General features: G+C 35.9%; 3 protein-coding genes across 4 annotated transcripts; all 3 read right to left on the bottom strand.

Annotated features, from left to right (window-relative positions):
* Nucleotides 1-96: 96 nt before the first annotated feature.
* Nucleotides 97-2,951, bottom strand: LOC105220812 (pre-rRNA-processing protein TSR1 homolog). The gene is made up of 5 exons (XM_011197330.3): nucleotides 2,642-2,951; nucleotides 1,235-2,583; nucleotides 1,047-1,170; nucleotides 720-986; nucleotides 97-650 (listed from the first exon to the last, which is right to left on the bottom strand). The coding sequence occupies exons 1-5, from the start codon at nucleotides 2,822-2,824 to the stop codon at nucleotides 180-182; spliced, it is 2,394 nt and encodes a 797-aa protein (XP_011195632.2). The 5' UTR covers nucleotides 2,825-2,951; the 3' UTR covers nucleotides 97-179.
* Nucleotides 2,765-14,976, bottom strand: LOC105220815 (ras-related protein Rab-26). 2 transcript variants are annotated; one of them, XM_011197333.3, is made up of 6 exons: nucleotides 14,021-14,976; nucleotides 13,064-13,174; nucleotides 5,891-5,999; nucleotides 5,708-5,818; nucleotides 3,743-3,887; nucleotides 2,765-3,614 (listed from the first exon to the last, which is right to left on the bottom strand). In XM_011197333.3, exons 1-6 carry the CDS (start codon nucleotides 14,807-14,809, stop codon nucleotides 3,500-3,502), a joined length of 1,380 nt encoding a protein of 459 aa, XP_011195635.3. In that variant the 5' UTR covers nucleotides 14,810-14,976; the 3' UTR covers nucleotides 2,765-3,499. The 2 variants fall into 2 exon arrangements, with proteins under 2 accessions (XP_011195635.3, XP_028901862.2); XM_029046029.2 differs by lacking the exon at nucleotides 13,064-13,174 and having other exon boundaries at nucleotides 14,021-14,974.
* Smox_2 (peroxisomal N(1)-acetyl-spermine/spermidine oxidase) lies at nucleotides 8,393-10,554 on the bottom strand. The gene has a single exon (XM_011197331.3). It carries the CDS (start codon nucleotides 10,477-10,479, stop codon nucleotides 8,620-8,622), a length of 1,860 nt encoding a protein of 619 aa, XP_011195633.2. The 5' UTR covers nucleotides 10,480-10,554; the 3' UTR covers nucleotides 8,393-8,619.
* Nucleotides 14,977-21,216: the final 6,240 nt, after the last annotated feature.

Genomic DNA, 21,216 nt, shown 5'->3' with positions numbered 1-21,216 from the left:
TAATTAAAAATAATTTGCGAAAGCACTACTATATTTGTGCAAAACTAATTATTCATATTCCAACATGCCTTTTCATTACAAAAAGAAAAAAGGGAGTTCATGTATTGTAAACTTTATGGGATTTGCATTTCATTACAAATTTAAAAGTATATTTACATATAAAATATGTACGAATCGAGTTATTCCATTTTTTCGTCTTCATCCTTATCACTACGTATTAGGCATTCCTCGTAGGTCCATTTTGGATATACCCGTTTGTATAGATACATAAAAACTGTATCGTAAGAACGCAGTTGTCCATCGAACACACATTTCATATGCCCGTGAGTTCCTAGTGATTCCTTTATGTGTCCCAAGCGTCCACATTTTGTGCGTAGTTTAACTGGCTTGAAATAATCGACATCTTCTTTATTGAAGAACATATAACGCACCGTCGCTGATTTGCGATTGATACGCATTGGATGACCGCTCAAGACAATACGTTTCAATACTACTCGATCTGGATTACAGGAAAGCAGGCAACCACGTGCGACCAGCGCTAAAGTTGAGTCGGGATTTAACTTGAAAGCTAATACAGGTGCAGGGGGAAACTGAATTGGTGCGTAGAAAGTGGCACAGACGGTTGAGTGTGGGCGGAAGTAACGTTCATACTATAAATAATTAACAGAAATAAATATAATTAATTTCATTTGTTTTACATTTTCAGATTATATTCTTACTTTGTGTTTGTCTCCATTGGTATGTTGACTGAAAATTGGATTTACAACAAAGCGGCGATATCCACATTGTATTATTAAGGTCTCTTTGGCCTTTATTGGCGCTTCAGAATCGGGTAGACGCTTAAGAACAACATTCATCACCGACATCTGATGCTCATGTGGCAGCAAACCATATATGACAAGTCCTTTGGTTTGACGAGCCGATGTATAGGCCAACCATTTTGTTTGGGGCACATTAATGATGTATATGGTTACATAGGCGCCATGCTAATTAAGAAAAATTATGTTCATCAAATATTCAAAGAAACTCGTATTTTAAAATCTCACCTGAAATCCGTTAACCTCCTTGGCTTCAGAAACAATACGACGTTTGGTGCGATCAAAATTTTGAAATTGGTAAATGCGCGCATAATCATAAGGTAAATTCTCCTTCACATCCCATGGTGAGGTTCTAATAAATTATTCTTACAACATATATACATATTCTTAAATAAGAGTTCCAAAAATGTAATTACCTAAACGACTCCAGACCACGATATTTTTGGAACCGGTCGCGCGCTTCTACATCTAGTGGTGTATCAATTTCATCCGGCCACAATTCATCGACACGAGCTTCTTTAATTTTTTTCATCGTTTCACGTTCTTCATAAAAGTCCATTTGGAGATCATACTTTTCATCATTTATTGCAGCATCTGACACCGAAGCTGTTTCCACGAACTCTTCTGTATCGGAATCGGGCCTTTCCACTTCTCCGTCGAAAGATTTATTTTCGCAAGACATGAATTCATCTTCATCTTCATTTTCTTCGCCGTCACTACCGCTCATGTCACTGTCATCGCTACCATCATCTTCTTTTTTTTCAACTGCTTCAACATCTGGTATCCAAGCTGCTTGGTATGTACTCCAACCTTTGGGTACACGTTTTACCATCTTAGTTTTCTTCGTTTCTTGTTGAGCAGCTTCGATTTCCTCTTCAGTTGGCCATGTCTGTTCTGCATCCATAGCATCTGGTATATTTTCTTTTTGCAATGAAGTTTGCAACTGTTGGTCTGCTACACGAACTTGCACTTGTTGTAGTTCTGTACGTTTATCTAATTTAAAAGCATCATGTGTGGAAACTATCTGTTGCATCTGGAAATCGCCCAAACCGGGAATATGTACAAGAGAATTTTCATTAAGTGGTGCTCCACGCAAAAATCCTGTTACTTTCAAAGTTATATTATCTTCAGATTGATTTGATTGAGCTTCAACTTCAATTTTATCACTGAATAAATGCGGCCTATTAGATTTATTTGGAAGCACATTCTTTTTTTGTCCTCCAATACGACGCATAACGTTGAGACCTTCAGCATTGGTATCCAGTTGCATTATTTTTTCTTTCGGCAATACCTTCGATATAAATTTCTGAACAGATGTCTTAACGTCGCCACGTTTTTTAGGGTTTATTGATTCTAAATCCATAAGTGCTACTATTGGTGTGGGTATACCTTGAGCAGATGCCATATTAAAAATTCGATGACCCCACCGATCAAATACCTCATCTTCTCCCATAGCAGCAGATGTAAGGAGTAATGTTGTATCACAAGCTTTTAAATAATCTAACACTTCTACTTCATTGCCACGGCCTGTCGGTGGAATAATGAAAGAAAATCTTTGCTTGAAACGTGGAAGATTAATATAGGTAACTCCAGTGTCTGCTCTTTGTACGACAGCTTCTTCATCACAGCTCTCTAATATAGCTAAAGCTGATTTAGCGTCAATTTGTTGATGCATTGGCAATATACACACCAAGAATGGTGCGCTTTGCTGAGTTCCCAACTGCAGTTTTTCTAATCTCGCTTCCTCACGTTTCTTCTTACGTATCTATTAAAAACAAAACTTATTGGAAACTAGTTCTTAATATGTATATTATCGTATTTACTTGATTCATTTGGTGTCTACGCTGTTCTCTTCGTTGTTCTTGTTTGTGTTTATGCGACACCGCTTTAAGAGAAACCCGACCCTTCAGCGCATTTTCTATAGCTCCCTTCGACCGATGCCGTCCAGTTTTATGACTTTTATTAGTCTGTTTTAACGGCCCAGGCCGGTGAAACACTTCAGACATTTTGCCAACTTTTCTATTATTGATATAATAAACAATAAGAAACTTGAAAATATTTAACAAAATACCATGTGTTTCAAATGAAAGCACGTTCAATGAAAACGATAAACGTCAGAATGTAAATTGTTCAATTGTCAAAATGACACATAAATGTCAAAGATTACAATATTGCCATGTATGATGTTTTGAATTAGCTAAAAAAAGTATGAAATTTTTAATTATAAATTTATAAAAATTACCTAAAAAGTTGACACTACCGTAATTTCAATAAATTGAAAGAATTGACAGAGAAACTAATAAATACATACAATGAACTTATTACCCCTATGCGAAAGAGTTGAATGAATGGTTTCCCCTTTACAAGCGTACCGGTTAGCGCTCCATGTTCATTAACCGATGATATACGAGATAGTTGGCTCGCATGGTTCTTGATTGAACGTAAGATAAATTTCAAATGTAACGGAAAAAGAAAAATATTAAAGGTAAACTTTAATTATTAAAAGATTACTACGGATAGGTAAAAAATGTATATACTATATAGTAAAAGACGACTAGTAAAGCTTTGAATATTTATTTTATACATTTAATTGTTTCAGTTTCTCTTCTAATTTATATATTTTTGGCAAGTAATTATGTTTGTATGTATGTACTCGTGATGAATCCCAAACTCCACAATGTCTACATCGATTTGCACTGCGCACACATTGTGCGTGCTTGTGTATTATCGCGTACGTAATCATGAACATTGAATTTCCCATCATCGCCATTGACGGTACCGCGACACTTTAATTGCCTTGAAAAGAAAAGTAAAAAGTCCTTGTTATAAATTTCATTAATTAAATTATCAAGTCTGATTTACTCAATTGGTATTATGCTGCCGGATACCGGATATCGAAACTATTTCATTATTATATAACTCACCTGGCTACAGCGGAGAAAGCCAATTCTACATTCAATCCTGTTTTTGCCGATGTTTCCATAAAGGGTACATTGTGTTCGCGTGCTAGACGTTCACCATCCTCACGTTTCACTTGTCGTTCGCTATTGCTGCAGTCTGCCTTATTTCCTGTGTTATGAAATCACAATTGAAAATAGTTTAGACAAGTAAGGAAAGGTCTAGTTCGTGTGTAATCGAACGTTTTATACTCTCGCACATTTATTTATTTATTTTTATTAAGATAACACGGAATTTTACACACTTATTCGGCATAAAATCCACTAGAATAACAAAAATCATTATAAAGGGTTTTTCAAAAGGGACACTACAAAAGTAGACCGACAGGGACAGCAAACGACGCCATATTTTTTCCCGCTCGTTTAACATTTCTCTTCAATAAGGTTTGCCATTTTATCATGGAAAGATATACGATCCAACAACGAGTCGAAATTATTAAAATTTAATTTCGGAGTCAGTGGCCTCGACTTTAAGAGCGTTACGTCCAATTTATGGTCGGCTCATTTCTGGCTGATTGTCTTCGTCAATAAGCAACAGATGTGTTACTGGTCAGACAGCAATCCACACTTATATCACGAGTCACCATTGCACCCCGAAAAAATTACGGGTGTGGTTTATGGGCCGGCGGCTTCATTGAACCGTCCTATTTTCTTGATGATGATCAAGACCGGCACGTTACTGTGTATTGGAATCGCTACCGCTCAACCGAATATTTTTGGCCCGAATTGGATGATATGGACTTGGACAATATGTGGTTCCAACAGATCGGTGCCACAAGCCGCCACAGCGAATGTCACAATCGATTTATTGGAAATCAAGTTTGATGATGGCTCAGTAAATTGACCACCTCGGACGTGCGATTTTACGCCGTTAGATTATTCACTGTGAAGCTACGTGAAGTCTATGCCTACAAGCGAGCGACGATTGATGAACTTCGTACTAATATCGAACGTGAAATTGCAGCAGTATCGGCCGATTTATGCTTGAAAACCGTCGAAAATTGAGTTCAGGGTCTGAACTTCTGAAAGTGTACTCGAGAAATCTAAAACCGTTTTTGTTTTACTTAAAAACAAGAAAAAACGTTAACTTCGGCTATACCGAAGCTAATATACCCTTCACAGGTGCATTTCTTATAGTAGCTATGTGTTTAAGCAAATCTAAAGACGTAAGAAAAAGTAAGTAAAAAAAGAAAGCATTTTACTAATTCTTTTTAGCCGGGTTGTTAGCTAGAAACATTAAGGTTTTATAGTTATAGGAGATTATATTATAACCTTAAGTAGTAATCCATGTCAAATTTCGTGAAGATACCACGTCAAATGCGAAAATTTTCCATACAAGCCATTGATTCCGATCGACCGATTTGTATGGCAGCTATATGCTATAGTGAACCGATCTGAACAATTTTTTCGAAGATTAAATTATTTCTATGAACAATAACTCACACCAAATTTCGTGAAGATATGTAGTAAAATGCGGAAGTTTTCCATACAAGCCATTGATTCCGATCGTTCAGTTTGTTTAGCAGCTATATGATATAGTGGTCCGATATCGGCAGTTCCGACAAATGAGCAGATTCTTGAAGAGAAAATAACATCTGCCAAATTTCAAAGCGATATCTTAAAAACTGAAGGACTAGTTCGTATATATACAGACAGACGGAAGGACATGGCTATATCGACTCAGCTCAACATACTGATCATTCATATATATTCTTTATAGGGCCTCCGACGCTTCCTTCTGGGTGTTACAAACTTCGTGACAAGTTTAATATACTCTGTCTGTTCTGGGTATAAAAACTGTTGTAGCGCTCTTATTGAAACCCCCTTTATATAGTACATTTTGCGAGAGTATAAAAATTCAATTTTGTTATGTGGTATACGATATGCTGAAGGTAATCTTCAATGTAATATGATATAAATGTTTATACAAACCAATAAGCACAATCACAACATCGTCCTGAGTATAATCTCTGATCTCGCCCAGCCAAGCGCGAATGTTGTCGTAAGTGGTTTTATTGGTGACGTCATATAAGAGTAGAAGCGCTGCGAATATTAAAATCATTTTTTAAATAATACTTGAAAATGTAAGGCATCCTTAAAATGCACTCAACTTACCATGTGCATCGCGATAGTAGGTATGTGTGACGCTGCGAAAACGCTCCTGGCCCGCTGTGTCCCAAATTTGCAATTTAACGCGTGTGCCATCCACAACAACAACTTTATTCTAATAAATTCAAGTATGAATATATGAATAAAATATGCTGGTAAATATACAGTTATTTAAATATATTATTTTTATTTGGTTATAATAAAAAAATCAGTTAATTTATGCATTGAAATTGTACTAAACACTGCTGGAGGTAAACGAGGTGGGACATCAAAAAGAAGGGTCAAAAACTTAAACTTTAGTATGCAGTACTAAATATGGGACTCACACACATGCCTTTAAATAGCTCACTGGTTAAATTACAATTTTAAGCATAATTACACATAAGACAACCACACACTTTATACTTTTTATATATTCAAACAACACTTATTGGAATACATATTTTAGTTCAACAACTTTGAAAAAAGTTCATATTTATTGTAGCAGAGAATCTAAAAATTCCAAGCAGTCAGTGAATGATTTATACAGTTTTCTGACATACACAAAGTTTCAAACGATTGTTTTGTTGACCTACGTCTGAATTGTTTACCTTACTTGTAGATTATTATAGCCAACCATTTTACTTTACTTTGTTGGTAACCGAGCACGCCTAGCGTCTATAACTTTTGTAATATTATTAACACATCTATAATTAACTATCTATCTACAAAGATAGATATCTATGGTACATATGAAAGGGGTGTTTGTACGAGTCATAGAATTAAATATAAGGGAAACAATGAAACTTTATTACAAAATACATTAACAACACGAAACAAATTATAGAACGTTAACAAACTAGCGGGACTGTTGGGAAATACTTTAAAATTCAGTAAATTCATTCTATTCAAGTAATGTTGATTAAAGAAAATCTCCATTTTTCAATTACACTACACTTGGCTTATTATTGGACAAAATAAAATTTTTCTAGGAGATCCAGACATACATAAAAAAAATGTATTATTCGATTTTAGAATTTAGCATCGAAAATCGTAATATTTGGACTCAAGGTTAGAAAGAACGACTCTTTAAAAAAATAAACATTTTCGTCAAGCTTATATGACACACCTTAAATTTTAAGTTTTTTTCGAAGTTCAAACTTCGACCCTTCATAGCATGTGTTATATAAGTTTGACTGAAAAGTTTTATACACTTCGAATCCAAATATATCGATTTTTTTAAGCTAACTCCGAAAATCGGAGAATACAATTTTTTTACTTATGACTCAATCTCCGAAATCTCAATCTCAAAAATTACTTTAGTCCAATACTCAGAAAAAAGTCGATTTTGTCGTATAGTGTTATTTATACCTTAGAGTTTTTAATATAAAAGAAACTGTCTCTTCATTTAGGTGGTAGTCAGGACTTTCAAAAAATCAATTTTTTGTTTGTTGAATTTTTGTTAAGTGTAACATCTTAAAAATATTCTCTGAAAATTTTAAGTTGATTCGATAATTACTTTTCGAGTTATACGACAAATAGTAAAGAGCGCTCGGGTACTCTAAAACGCTGTGAAACTTTAAATGCGTTTTTTTTTCAAAACTATGTTTTTTTTACTAGTGACAACTGTCACTCGAAAACTACTAAATGGATGTTAATGAAATTTATACAGCTTTTAAAATAAATACTGGACTTGATCCAAGCTTTTACTTTTTGGTTTCAAAAATTGCGATTTTTTAAGACCAATCTGTTGATTTTTTCCCGAAAATCTAGAAAAAAATTTCCTTAGGTTGCCATTTTGTTAATTTTTGAAAAAAAAAAAATTCGATCAGGCCCAGGTTTATCTATTTATAAAACTGTTTTTTCTTATCTGATTGATTTTAGATGAATTTCCAAGGACTTATGATTGTCACCGCAACAACATTTTTTTTTGGGTCAACACAAACTTATAACTACTATTATAAATCTCTTATTTTCAAATTTTCATGACTTCAAATCAAAACATTGTGTAATAATGCCATATTATTGCTTTTGTAAAATAATATGATTTAATAGCAAAAAAGAAAATACTAAAAAATCTAATTTTTTCGTGTCTCTGACTACCCCTAACCCCTTAAACCATAAATATTTTTTTTTTTTAATTTTTTAGCCTGGAAAATTATGCGGTTCTTTAATGTAGCATTGATAACATGATAAGGGCTGAAATCACATTATATACACATTTTCTGGCATGCAAAAACTCTTCGCAAGACTTCAAAAACTAATCGAAGGAGGCTTGTTTTAGTAGAAATCTAATTTTGTGTGATAAACAACAACCTATTTGAGAAACACAGAAAGAAGCCAAGACAAGTCTTACGCACGTTATTATTTTAATATTTTTCTCAAAACATTGTTATACTATTTTTTTGAAGTCTGAAAACTAAACACTTATTAACATTGATAAGCAAATAAAGGCTTATCTGCACTTGATTTATCACATTAACGACTCCAACTAGTAAACTATTATTTGAAACAAGTTCAACGGTAATATAATACTTATCAACTTATTGCATATTTTATTTACAATTTCAAATAGCTACAAAGGTGTAGTAATTTATCAGCTTCTCTGGCATATATGAAAGTATACCTACATACATACATATAATAAAACACACAAGAAGATAGTGCACATATTATACACCTAATCTTTGCTACGCATTAAGCTATCGCCATAGATATCGCTAATATTGCCATGACATCCGCCTTCATAACGCTGCTTACAGTTGCGAAGTGTGCCCCAGATAGTAGGTAATCAAGCGCTGCGCTTCACGCCAACCACTCTCCACCGCACCATGCACCGTGGAATAGAAATGTGTATGCGTTGCTTCGCCAGCGAATTGTAGCAATGGTTTTCCGTCGGTGTCAGCTGTGAGGGGTGCGGCTAAATCCCAACCGCCTGTACGTAACTCGTCGGCATACAGCGTGCGGAAGGTGTAACTACCACGGAAATTCGGATTAGTGTACCAGCGTGTGCGCAGAAATCTCAGCGGTGGAGGCACCTCGAATGTGAAGAACTTCTTGAAGAGCCATAGCAATGCTTTAAGTACCCCTGCTTCGGATAGTGTTTCCATGTGACGCGCATGAGAACCAATTATCCAACCTTGCAGTATGCGTGGTTGGCAGGAGACACGATAAAAGCCGAACACGCTCTCCAACCAAAAGTGCTTAGAGTTTCGTAATTCCGCCAAATCCTCGTCGCGCCAAAGGAAACAGAAGCCCGACCAATCGAGTGGTGCGAAAGGTTCTTTGAATTCCAGGAAAAACTTGTCGACTGTGCCCAATTTAAGACCGTCAATGGCGCGACATTTAGCTGAAGGTAGCGCAGGTGTAAACATGTCTTTATGAGTTTCTTTAAGCACACCCAAAGATACAGTGCAGATGACATGATCCGCCTCGATTAATTCACCGTTCCAAAGACGTATGCGCACGTCACCGCTTGATGTTTGCCATTCGATGTTTTGAACACGTGCATTGAATTGTATGCGCTTATTTAGTAGTCCCATATCGTCTGGCGCTTCATTCTGCTTCGCCTTCATGAGTAGCCGCAGAAAACTGCGGAAGCCTTTATCTTTCCAATTTAGCAGTAGATCTCCTTCGCATAACCAATATTCAAGGTGACCTTTCCCGGAAACTTCAAACAGGTGATCTGAAGCTTCCACCGAGCTTTCGAATTTCTTGTAGTTCTCGAAAAATTCACATGCCACAGTCTTATCTATCTCCGGCGATTGCTGCAGATCACGCCAAAATGCCTCTGTGAGATATGTGCCTAAAGAACCTTCGAAACTCTTCAAGCCCTCTTGTCGTGCGGGTATTAAGTTAAAGGCAACCGATTTCAACGTATTTGCGACAGTTTCGGAAAGCACTTCCTTATTGGAACGCACGCATTTGTAGTCGTCGTATATGTCACCTGTGGACTGCAGCATATCCAAATCGCGCACGGTGTCAAAGATTACATTACCCTTCTCACCGTGACACCATTGCGCGCCCAAATCCACAACGTTATCCGCAAAGGGTATGGAGTGTACACGTCCACCATAACGATTCTCGGCCTCGAGTAGAAAAACATTTTCAAATCCCGACTGCAGGAGTCTTGTTGCTGCAGCTATACCAGCCGAGCCGGCGCCAATAATTACAATACGCGCTGATTTCATTGATTTCACTTTGTTCGTTTTTGTTGTTGTTGTTGTTGACATAGCTTCTTTTTGTTGCCAAAGGCTTTGTAAATTGTTCGAGGCGTTATGCGTTTTATTTTTGTTTCGATTCGTCTCACTTAATCTATAGGAAATTATCTCTTTATACGCTATTCTATTTTTATTTGTTGTGCATTGAGCGAGCGTTTTATTGCAGCATAACACCTTACACACACGTCTTATAAATTCGGCACTTGCTGAGCGACTAACTATTGACGACGACATTTGGTCTTTATAGTAGTTACCACCAGCTGTCGTGCTCAACCAGCTGAGGGTGCTGATAGTAGTGGAGATAGCGCTCACGAACGTCGGTGAGAGCGTTGGACATACGATGCGAGTTCGTTGAAAATGCGCCAACTGTCGAGTGCACAAGCGTATGTGTGTCATAGTAGAAATATTTTTGTTTGATAAAATATATTTATGAATTTATTTATATTTGTTTACTTTTTATTTGACATTGAATATTAATGCTTCGTTTCCACAATGATTTCCAGATTGAAAAAATGCAACCGAACAACAGTTTGTTTTCAGTACTTTCGATAATAACAGATGAAAACCCCAAAAACTACAGAGAAATGTTTCCTTACCCAAAGATATCTAATGCAAGCATCTAAATTGCTCGCTGTGAAATTCCAGTGTTCGTCGTTGCCGGCATGTACGTGTTTATGCGAGTGCAAATAAAAATGTGAAACGAGTTGCTGCCGAGTAACCAACGAGCCAACGAGCGTACTCCAGCGATCGAATTTTCTTCAAAAATACTTTAGCTGTCCGTGGACTGCTTATAACTATATATAACTTCAAAGCGCACTCGCTACAAAGGAAGATGAAGTTCGACCTAGCAGCTAGCGAAAGTTTTGAGTTTCCTCCACATGTACTGGGTTCCATTGCTACAGACCAATAACTAAAATATTTTTCTAATAGTGGAGTTCCATCTACTTTCTCTCAATCGCGGGAAAGATAATTCTCAAATCGTTCATAAGAATGCCAGTGTTAAAGTGAAAGAGACTCATCTCACATTAACCACGCTCCCTTAACCTTAATTAAATTTTGTAATCCTGCAAATTTTCTTAATTTCAACAAGTCTTACTGTTATACACTGACGTTTTATGATTTGAATTGTTGATGCTGCGGCTTTAGCTTCCAGCTAATACGGAATTATTATTATTATATAAATATTCATTCCATAATCTTGTTTTAAAAGTTTATTTGTATGCAGCCTTAATTAAGTTTTAATTGCCTTAAGCAAGCCATACAGTGTATTCTAAGAAATATTCACTGTTATTGCGCGTAAGATGGAGAGTTAAGGGAAATATTGATACTCAGAAGCTTAAATAAATGGAGTAAATTTTGTTCTTCGTTAAGGCATTTCAAACTGAAAGAGCTGTCATTAACTAATAAAAGTTTGTAATTCTTAGTTGTAAAAAAATATTGCAGATGTTCATGTATTCGAATGATAAGTAACTTCACTGCTTGTGGTGAAGATAATTTTTTTACTTTAACTGCGAGAAAATGTCATACAAGTAAGAAGTTTTAATGAAAGTATGAGTATTACAAACTAGGAGCTCAATAAGAGCTTTAAGGCAGTAGTCTGCTTTACAGGCTTCAAAAAATCGATTTCTTTGTTTTGTTTTAAATCTCTTCCAATCCATCTATCCAAGGATATGTCTTTAAAATTCCAGAGGCCAATTCGACATATTTTCGAAGCTAGACCAGTTTTAGTGGCCGAGCTGATGCGAATGCTCAGGCAGACTTTAAGGCGCGTTTACTCGAGTTTTCATTTTCACGATAGCGATAGCAAAAATAAGATATGTCCGATTGAAAAAAACCAAAGTAATCTAGCTTCAGTATTAAATTATCTTCTATTTGAACTAAAAAAGTTGGACAAAAGTGTTATTTAAACTACTTGTTTTGCAACTTAAAATCAATTTTTTGTTCTTAAAAAAGTGAATTTTTTTTCAAACTTCGAAAAAATTTGGAATTTTATAACTTCTTCTGTATTTTTTTAGTTCATAAAGAAAAGAAACTTATAAAAATTAAAAAAAAATTAGGTTCGACTGTTTCAGATGCATCGCACGAACTCCATCACCGGCACCGATTTACAAGTGCAGACTCCAAGCGCTCCAGAAAAATACTTACAACTTTGAAAAAATTTCAATATTTTTTAATAATAAATATTGTTTTTTAAGCCTTAAATATAGTACACTATCGTCTTAAAATTCCGTTCACCGCAATCATTTCCTTCCCTTTAAAAAAAATTGCTAAAAAAACGCTTTTTTCGGCTTCTAAAGCAGACTACTGCCTTAATGATTCCACCAGGAACACATGACGTATGAGTAACATCAATTCTAAGTGAAGTGATTCTTATACTTCCTATAAACTGTTCAAAAAATAGCGGCAATTTTTAATTTAAAAAAATTTATTCATTCGTCAACATTAATAATTAATTTAAAATAGTCCCCATTCGATATTGAGCACTTTTCCCGGCGCTTCTTCTTTCAAAAGTCGAAACACTTTTCAAACTTCTTAAACACGTTTGTTGGTATAGACTTCAGGAACATTTATACTCGCATCAGCATAACAAAAAAAATATTTTGACAATTGGAAATTTATAAATTCTAAAATTCCCGTTATTTTTTGAACACTCAGAAGTTAACACTTAAAGTGAATGATTGTTTATAAGTATTCGCATAGAGGTATCTTATAAGTTTAAAATTATCATTCAGTTTTTTCCACCATTTTTAAGTGATTCAGTTTAACATTCATACACTTACTTAGAGATAGCATACCATGTCAGACTTATAAAATTTACTATTGTATAATAAAATAAGAACATATATATACGAGTATATACGCTTAAAAAGGAGAACACACAAATAGGTACGTACACTAAAGTTAAGAAAGACACGCGTGCAACAGTTTTGTCCATAATTTCACATCAGCACTGATGACAGTTGACAGAGCCGTTTCTTACCCGAAAATCAATGCCAACGGTAGTTATGAAGTAATGTGGCATGTACTTTCCATCATAAAATCGTATGAGCAGACACGTTTTACCAACACCCGAATCGCCCAACATAATCACCTATAGACCAGCAATTAATGGAGAGTAAAATGAAAACCATACAATATAAATGTTGAATTTAAGCAAGGTTTATAGAAAGTAAGAGATCACGCTGAAACTGAAAGCACGACGGCGGTGGGGGCTTTAATTTTATTAAAGCCACAATGTCTATCTATGTCTCAGATAGTGGCCAAACACGTTCACTTTTTTTTATTTTGTAAGGTTGAAGTGAAAGCGCTCCAATTTTGAAAGTGTTGGATGCAGTACCCGCTGGTGGAAGCTGAGAACAGGGGACACCTCCAATACGTTGGAAGGACCTGGATTCACTTGGTATTACCAATTGGTGCCAAGCTGTCAAAAGGAAGAATGAATGGCGCGCTGTTGTAAGCTCGGCTATAATCGCGTAAGCGGTGTCCAAGCCAGTCAAGAAAAAGTAGAAGAGGGTTGATGTGTAGTCTGTTAAGTTGTATTTTCACAAGAAATTTTTTTTTTATGGAACAAGAGATTGTTCTTTGTAAGATGATAATCGACCCCATGTTTCATATGAAAAGTTAATTCTTCCCAGTAAGAGTAGCAGAACTTCTGTAATTTGAGATTTTTGAAAATTGTAATGCTTGGAGTTCGTGAGATGATGGAAAATCAATATCTTATTTTGGAAAGTTAAAGAGTACTTCGTACTTTCGATATTCAGAAAGATTGATAAGAATTTAAGGCGTGATAGTTGCCATAAATGACCTATCAAACTAGTGAGCCGAGAGTACATATGTTTATAGTGAACTTAGTCCTCAACCCATTATGTAGGAAATGGTACAGTTTACATCTTTACGAAAAAATAAGCAACAAAAAAACAAAGTCTAATTCCTTCACCTTTCCCATTATGTCGTATTCCTCATCACCATTAGTATAGGTTCGGGTGTTGCTAGTTGGAGGCGCCACCTGCACATTCGGCTGTGTACCCAACGAAACCATACGCATTAGAGCACGCCCGGCCTCTCTACAAAATGTTGCACCATCCATAGATCTGCTAAGATTGGGGCATGTAGCAGTTGAATTGTAAACGTTGCTACTGGTCGTCGATAGCCCACCACTGTTGTGCATCATCAAACCAAATGCTTGTGTCGAATGTGTCAGACTACCCTTACGCCGCATAGGTGAACTAGTACTATCGGCTGACGGCTTCAAATCAGCACTAGCAATGGTGTGGTGTCGCGTGATTTTTGTGTTGCTGCTATTTTTGGCGCCTTTGTTGAAACAAACGCCACTGTGCAGACTGGCACGCCGCAATTGTTGTAACGGCTTTGTCGGTAATTGCAACTGCTGCTGCACTTCCTTCTCCTGATAGTAGTGATGATGCTTGACAATACTTGGCCGTCGCAGATACTCGTCATCTTCATCATCGGAGTCTGATGTGACATTTATACCCTTGCTGGGCGCATTTGCAGCATCCGCGCTCGGTTGCGATTGCCCGGGGATATTGTATTGCCACGTGGGCTTGTGCAGCGACTCACGTCGCGGTATGTCGGTGTTGTCATGCGGATCGGTGTCGTCGGTGCTTTGTGCGCGGTTATTTACTGGCGTTTTTGAGGCAGTTGATGAGCTGCCTGCTGGTTGGGTTGTGGGATGACTGACACGGCATATACTTGATGTGCGACGCATTGTTTTTGTATGCGCTAAGGAAATGTGATTGATGAGATGTGATTAAATTACTTGGCGTAGGTTTGAGATTTTTGTATTATTGTTGTTGTTGTTTTCGTTTGCTGTAACCTAAATTATTGACGTTTCGTGAAATGTGATTTGTTTGTAAGTTGATGTATCTATGGCATTTAAATATTTTAATATCCTTATGTGTGTTAAATTGTCTGTCATTTTTTGTTTTGTTAAATATACTACAGTACTAGATGTTGGTTGGGAATTTATAATAAAAATATTTCGATGACTTTAATTTCCATTAAGTTAAACTCATTCTCCCAGGAATATTTTCAAAGATGTGTTCATTTGAGCTTAGGTCCATCATATACCGGTCCTGCACACATTGAAGTGCGACGACAAGGGATTGTTCTATATAAGATGATAACCGTTTCTATACACGCAGAATCCTACAAGTCTTCTTTGAGGTACCTATATTCTACGTCTATCACGAAGGCCTAGTAAATCTTATAAAATCTCTTTCATCGTTGAAATGCAAACCAATATTTCAAATATTTAGTTTGGATATTGCGTTCAACAGTTATAGACGTGTAAACATGGAGTTAATTTAAGCCGATTCGCTCTATTTTAAAGTTTTCCTTCGTTAAAGGCAAATCCGCTAGAGAAACGTTCCGCTAGAGAACGTTAATGGTGTTTTTGGAAATGGTACTCTATCACTTCGAACTGGGGTGGAGGAATGGTTTCGACGATTCAGAGCGGGTGAAAAAGCCAGCCGGCGGAAGACCTGTGACGACAAATACCGATCAAATCAGAGAAAACATCGAGTTAGACCGGTATGTGGCATCTCGTGATATCGCCCAGGAGACGTGAGTTAGTCACCAAAACCATTTTAAACCATCTGCAGAAGGCTGGATAAATAAAAAAGCTTGATGTTTGGGTGCCGCATGATTTGATGAAAAAACCGTCTGAACAGAATCAACGCCTGCGATATGCTGCTGAAACGGAGCGAACTCGACCCATTTTTGAAGCGGATGGTGACTGGCGATGAAAAATGGATCACATACGACAATATCAAACGAAAACGGTGGGGGTCGAGGGCCGGTAAATCGTCCCAAACAGTGGCCAAGCCGGGATTGACGGTCAGGAAGGCTTTTGCTGTGTGTTTGGTGGGAATCATACATTATGAGTTGCTCCCATATGACCAGAAGCTTAATTCTACCATCTACTGCGAACAACTGGACCGCTAGGAGCAGGCGATCGGCCAGAAGTATTCAGAATTGGCCACAAGGAAGGGTGTAGTGTTCCACCAGGACAACGTCAGACCACACACTTCGTTGATGACTCGTCAGAAGCTACGGGAGCTCGGATGGGAAGTTTTATCGCATCCACCATATAGCCCGGACATAGCGCCAAGTGATTAACAGCTGTTCCTGTCCATGGCGAACACCCCTGGTGGTGTAAAGTTGAACTAAAAAGAGGCTTGTGAAAAGTGGCTGTCCGAGTTCTTCGCAAATAAGGAGGGGGGCTTCTACGAGGGGGAATTAGGAAGTTTCCGTCTAGATGGAAACAGATTATCGAACGAAACGGCGTATATTTGAACTAAATCCGATCACTGTAACATTTTTTATAAAGCATTGAATAAACAGCAAAAAAGCGGAAGGCAGATATTTTCCAACCTTATATAAATATTTATGTGGTTGTTTTGTTTTAAAGCTTTTTTACCCGCAGGTTAGGAACATTAATTAAGTTATAATTGCCTTAAGCGAAACATACAGCATATTCTATGAAATTTGCTGCGCGAATGTGAGTGAAATGAAGGAATACTGCTCGGAAGTTTTAATAAGTATAATTTATATTCTTCTTCTTCAAGGAATTTCAAATTAAAAACTGTCATTAACTAATAAAAGTTTAAAATTTTCAGTTATTAAAAAATGGTAAGTAACTTCAGTGCTTGAGGCGAATATACAATTTTTTACTTCAAGGGGTCCTGCCAAGCGACGTCCTGCTTATTGTGATTTTTTTTTTAATTTTTTTCTACGATTAATATATATGTAGATAGTGCTTTAAGTTTATTATCATTTATTATATTAAAATATATTTCGATAAAAATTAATTTTGAGCTAAAAATATTGTTTAAAACATGAGTTACAGCGTTCTGAATACCCCGCCTCGAAAAAATGGGCTCGCACCCCCTCCACGATTTCAGCTGATTGGCTTATCGAAAACAAAAATATTAGCGGCGTTCTAATCTGTAAGCTTAAATCTATGGAATGCACTACGATCAAGTGAATATACCAAAAATTGAACTCTTAGTAGACACTTGAAAAAAAATTCCGAATTGTTCGATCTTTTTCAGTTTTTTGCTATAAAAAATTGAAAATTTGTGGATATTGTAAATTGATTAATAATAGAGCGTCCCATGCGTTTATATGTGCTGAGTGTACACAACAAATTTTAAGTCATTTGCTCAACCCGTTTTTGAGGTACGATGGAGGAAAGACGCGTTCAAAGTTTCCAGCTGCCTACTGAGCGCTTCGAATAGCTCCTTCATCTAACGGCTGTATCTTTAAAACGACTTGGAATTGCTAAAAATCACTTTACTACCATATTCTAGACATGTTAATAAAGCAATTTATGATAAAAAAATTTTTTGAGCCCATCACATAGGATGACCCCCTTAACTGCGTGGAAATGGCACATAAGAAGATTTATTGTATGTAATAAACGAAAATGACGCATCAACAGTTGTTATATTAGCAACATTCCATTTAAATAGTATATTTCTAAGACTCATATGAGCTTAATATCTATGTAATTTCTCAGAAGTGTACAAATATAATATGTACATATATGTATGTATCTATTCGTATGCATGTTTATAACTAAGCGCAGTTTGACCGATTCTTTAGACGAGATAACAAATAAATCTATACGTTTCCAGAAAAAATGCTTTGAAAGCTTTTCCGCTTGAGCGTACAATTTCTTCATACTCATCACATAAGCGCGTCGAAGGCTCTAACAACAATAAAAACAAATAATAAACGAGCTTCATATCATCTTATACACGTGCCTACATACACATACGCACAGGGCCAACAAGTAGCCAACCACCCTGAAGGCAAACGTTTTCAATTTATGTTTTTCAATATTTTCTACAGCATTTCCGGTGATAAGGGTACGCTTGAGAACTGTTAAGATTTTGTGCACAGCCTATTATGTTACTATTGTCATACTTTATTTATAGCTAACACTGCGTGCATGCGTTTGTTTAGATGTGATTTTAAAATTTCAATAAGTTTTTCCACATCTTTTATGCTGCTACAGCATTTTGTGTGTATATATGTATGTACTCGTATATGTATGTATGTACGTCTGTATGTGGTAGTCACCCCAATCGCTTTGGCTTTGATAATATTCAAATTTACTGTGGCAACCAATAACCACAACTCCTGCACTTGCTGTCTCACAACGCCACACCCCACTCCCCACTCCCCATTGGCCGTTTAGTGCCTGATCTGTACTTTTTCTTTACTCCCGTCCGCTGTGAAGTACGAGTACATATTAATAAGTTGTGTACATTATCGATTTTTGCGGCATCACATTTCAGCGGCCTTCGACAGTACGCAAATAATTCATGTACGAGTATTCAGGTGAATTGAAGTATGCACAGATGTGCCCTTACATACATACATGTACATGCATATTTTTTGCTGCACTTGGTTATTATAAATAGTTTTTAAGGCTTAACAATAACGTGTGTGAAATGATATAATAATAATATGGCGGATCTGTAAGCTTTTCATTTCAAAAAATATCTGTTATATACATACATATATATGCATATAATTCCGTTGTTAAACAGACATAGCATATAATTATCTCTATTTGGCTTTAAAGGCTTCAATGAACAGAAAATGAATCACCCAAATATCATATTTTGACCTTGCTCTTTTGATTTCAAAAGTTTACACTGACCTTCGCACAAGTTGATTGAAGATGATTGAAAACAAAAAAAAACTTGGTCAAATTTTAATCACTTTTGATGACGGGCTTCATTACAAAGGCAGATGCTTATATATTTATCTATATACATACACATATATATTTGTACAAAGAGCAGCAAAAAATAGGACAACGTTGGCGTGCTGTTTATTATATTATAATACTTATATATAAAACCCACTTTCAATACGAGGTCGGCTTTAGAAGTCTATGAAATTTTAAATAAAGCGCCGTGCAATTAATGGAGCTTTATCCTCTTGCGATTCAATCAGTGAGATCATATCTTCTCATAAGGTAGAGCAATGGATTAAAACTGCCAAAGAGGGCATAAATCTAGTGTAGATTAATATTTCGAAGATAAAAAAAAACTGACAAGTAAGGAATCGAAGATTTTATACTCACGCAATTTATTGATATAGTTTTAGATAAGATAACACACAATTTGACCCATATATTTGGCATATTGTCCATTAAAAAACGAAAAGCATTACGATATATATAGTATATTAGAGCTGAGGTAATTTCTGAACCGACTTCATTTTTACCACCAAAGTACACTATATTTCAGACTATACGCTCACTTAATTTTGTTAAGATGTCTCACATATTAACCGATTTATAAGGTATGAAGCCCACCGTATTTTTGAAAAACCTATAATTAGGTATATGGGAGCTAGGAGATGTTATGACAAGATTTGAAGGCAGTAGTCTGCTTTACAGGCTTCAAAAAGTCGATTTTTTCGTTTTGTTTTAAATCTCTTCCAAAACTATGCAAGAATATGTCCTTAAAATTTCAGAGGCAAATTCGACATATTTTCGAAGCTAGAGAAGTTTTAGTGGCCGAGTGGTCGAGCAGGTGCGAATGCTTAGGCAGACCTTTAAAGCGTGTTTTCTCGAATTTTCAATTTCACAAGTGTTAGAAAACGGTACCGGCGATAGCAAGAAGAATATATGTCCGATCGAAAAAAACCAAAGTGATCTATCTTCAGTATTAAATTATGTATCTTCTATTTGAACTAGACAAAAGTAGTTGAAGTTGAACAAAAGTATTATTTAAACTACTTGTTTTGCAACTTAAAGTAAATTTTTTTTCTTAAAAAAGTGATTTTTTTTTCAAACTTCGAATTTTGAATTTTATAACTTCTTCTGTATTTTTGGAGTTCATAAAGAAAAGAAACTTATAAAAATTAAAAAAAAAAATTGGTTCGACTGTTTCAGATGCATCGCACGACCTCCATCATCGGCACCGATTTACAAGTGCAGACTCCAGACGATCCAGAAAAATACTTACAACTTTGAAAAAATTTCAATATTTTTTAATAATAAATATTGTCTTTTAAGCCTTAAAAATAGTACACTATCGTCTTAAAATTCCGTTTACCGCAATCATTTCCTTCCCTTTCAAAAAAAAAAAAAAATTGCTAAAAAAAACGGTTTTTTTTTGGCTTCTAAAGCAGACTACTGCCTTAAATATTTTTGGCACAGAGCCACATTACTAGAAGAAAATCAATTTCCTCTGAATTCCATTAAATTATCTGAGAGATTTACCCATATTTTCGGTTAAAATTTACCCTTAGGCGCTGAGTTCAAAATGTTCGATATCTGGGGCCTTTAAAAGTTATAGTCCGTTTCCGACAATTTTTCCACAAGTGATGCCACAGATCATAATACAGTATTTGTGTAAAGTTTTATTTCGATATCTTCATTGGTTCCTTATGTTTACATTATAAAGTGAAAGAATCAGATGGAATTCAAAATTGAGTTATAAGGAAAGTAGTCGTGGTTGTGAACCGATTTCGGCCATTTTTTATGCGTGTTATCAGGGTGGGAAGAAAATATTATATACCGAATTTCATTGAAATCGGTCGAGTAGTTTCTGAGTCAAACTGTGTCTAGAACAATATCAAAATTTAACCATTTTTGTATCGTAAAAAATTGTTAAAATGCTCACTAATCAGAAGAATGCCGTAATAGGACTACAACAAATCCACTTCAAGTTCAAAAGAGAAGGGGTTTTTTATATATGAGTTGTATTTTTTAATTCACATCACCGAATTAACATTAATTAACAGAGCCTAGAAAATTAATGCCGTCAGAAACTTTTGTATACATTTCTGGATGTTGCTATAGGGATTTTTTTTGTAGAACGTTCGCGAGGGAGATTGAAAAAACCAAAATGACAGTTAACCGCCAGCTTTCTTAGACAAAGTATAATTATTGCTTAGCAGAAGCAATAAGTGGTCTCCATTAGCAATAATATACTTGTTAAAATTAGCAACTGCCTTTGGAGACAGTGAGTGAAACTGTGACATATGACTTGAAAACTTGCAGCATTCTACAATTGCCAAAGAATGCCACAAAGAGGGGTAGAAACCTGAGTTAAAAGTATGAATATACATAAATACGCACTCATC

Source organism: Zeugodacus cucurbitae, chromosome 4 (assembly GCF_028554725.1).
Source record: "Zeugodacus cucurbitae isolate PBARC_wt_2022May chromosome 4, idZeuCucr1.2, whole genome shotgun sequence".
Taxonomy (NCBI): Eukaryota; Metazoa; Arthropoda; class Insecta; order Diptera; family Tephritidae; genus Zeugodacus; species Zeugodacus cucurbitae.
Note: the sequence above shows the minus strand (reverse complement) of the source record. Positions and strands in the feature narration are given on the sequence as shown.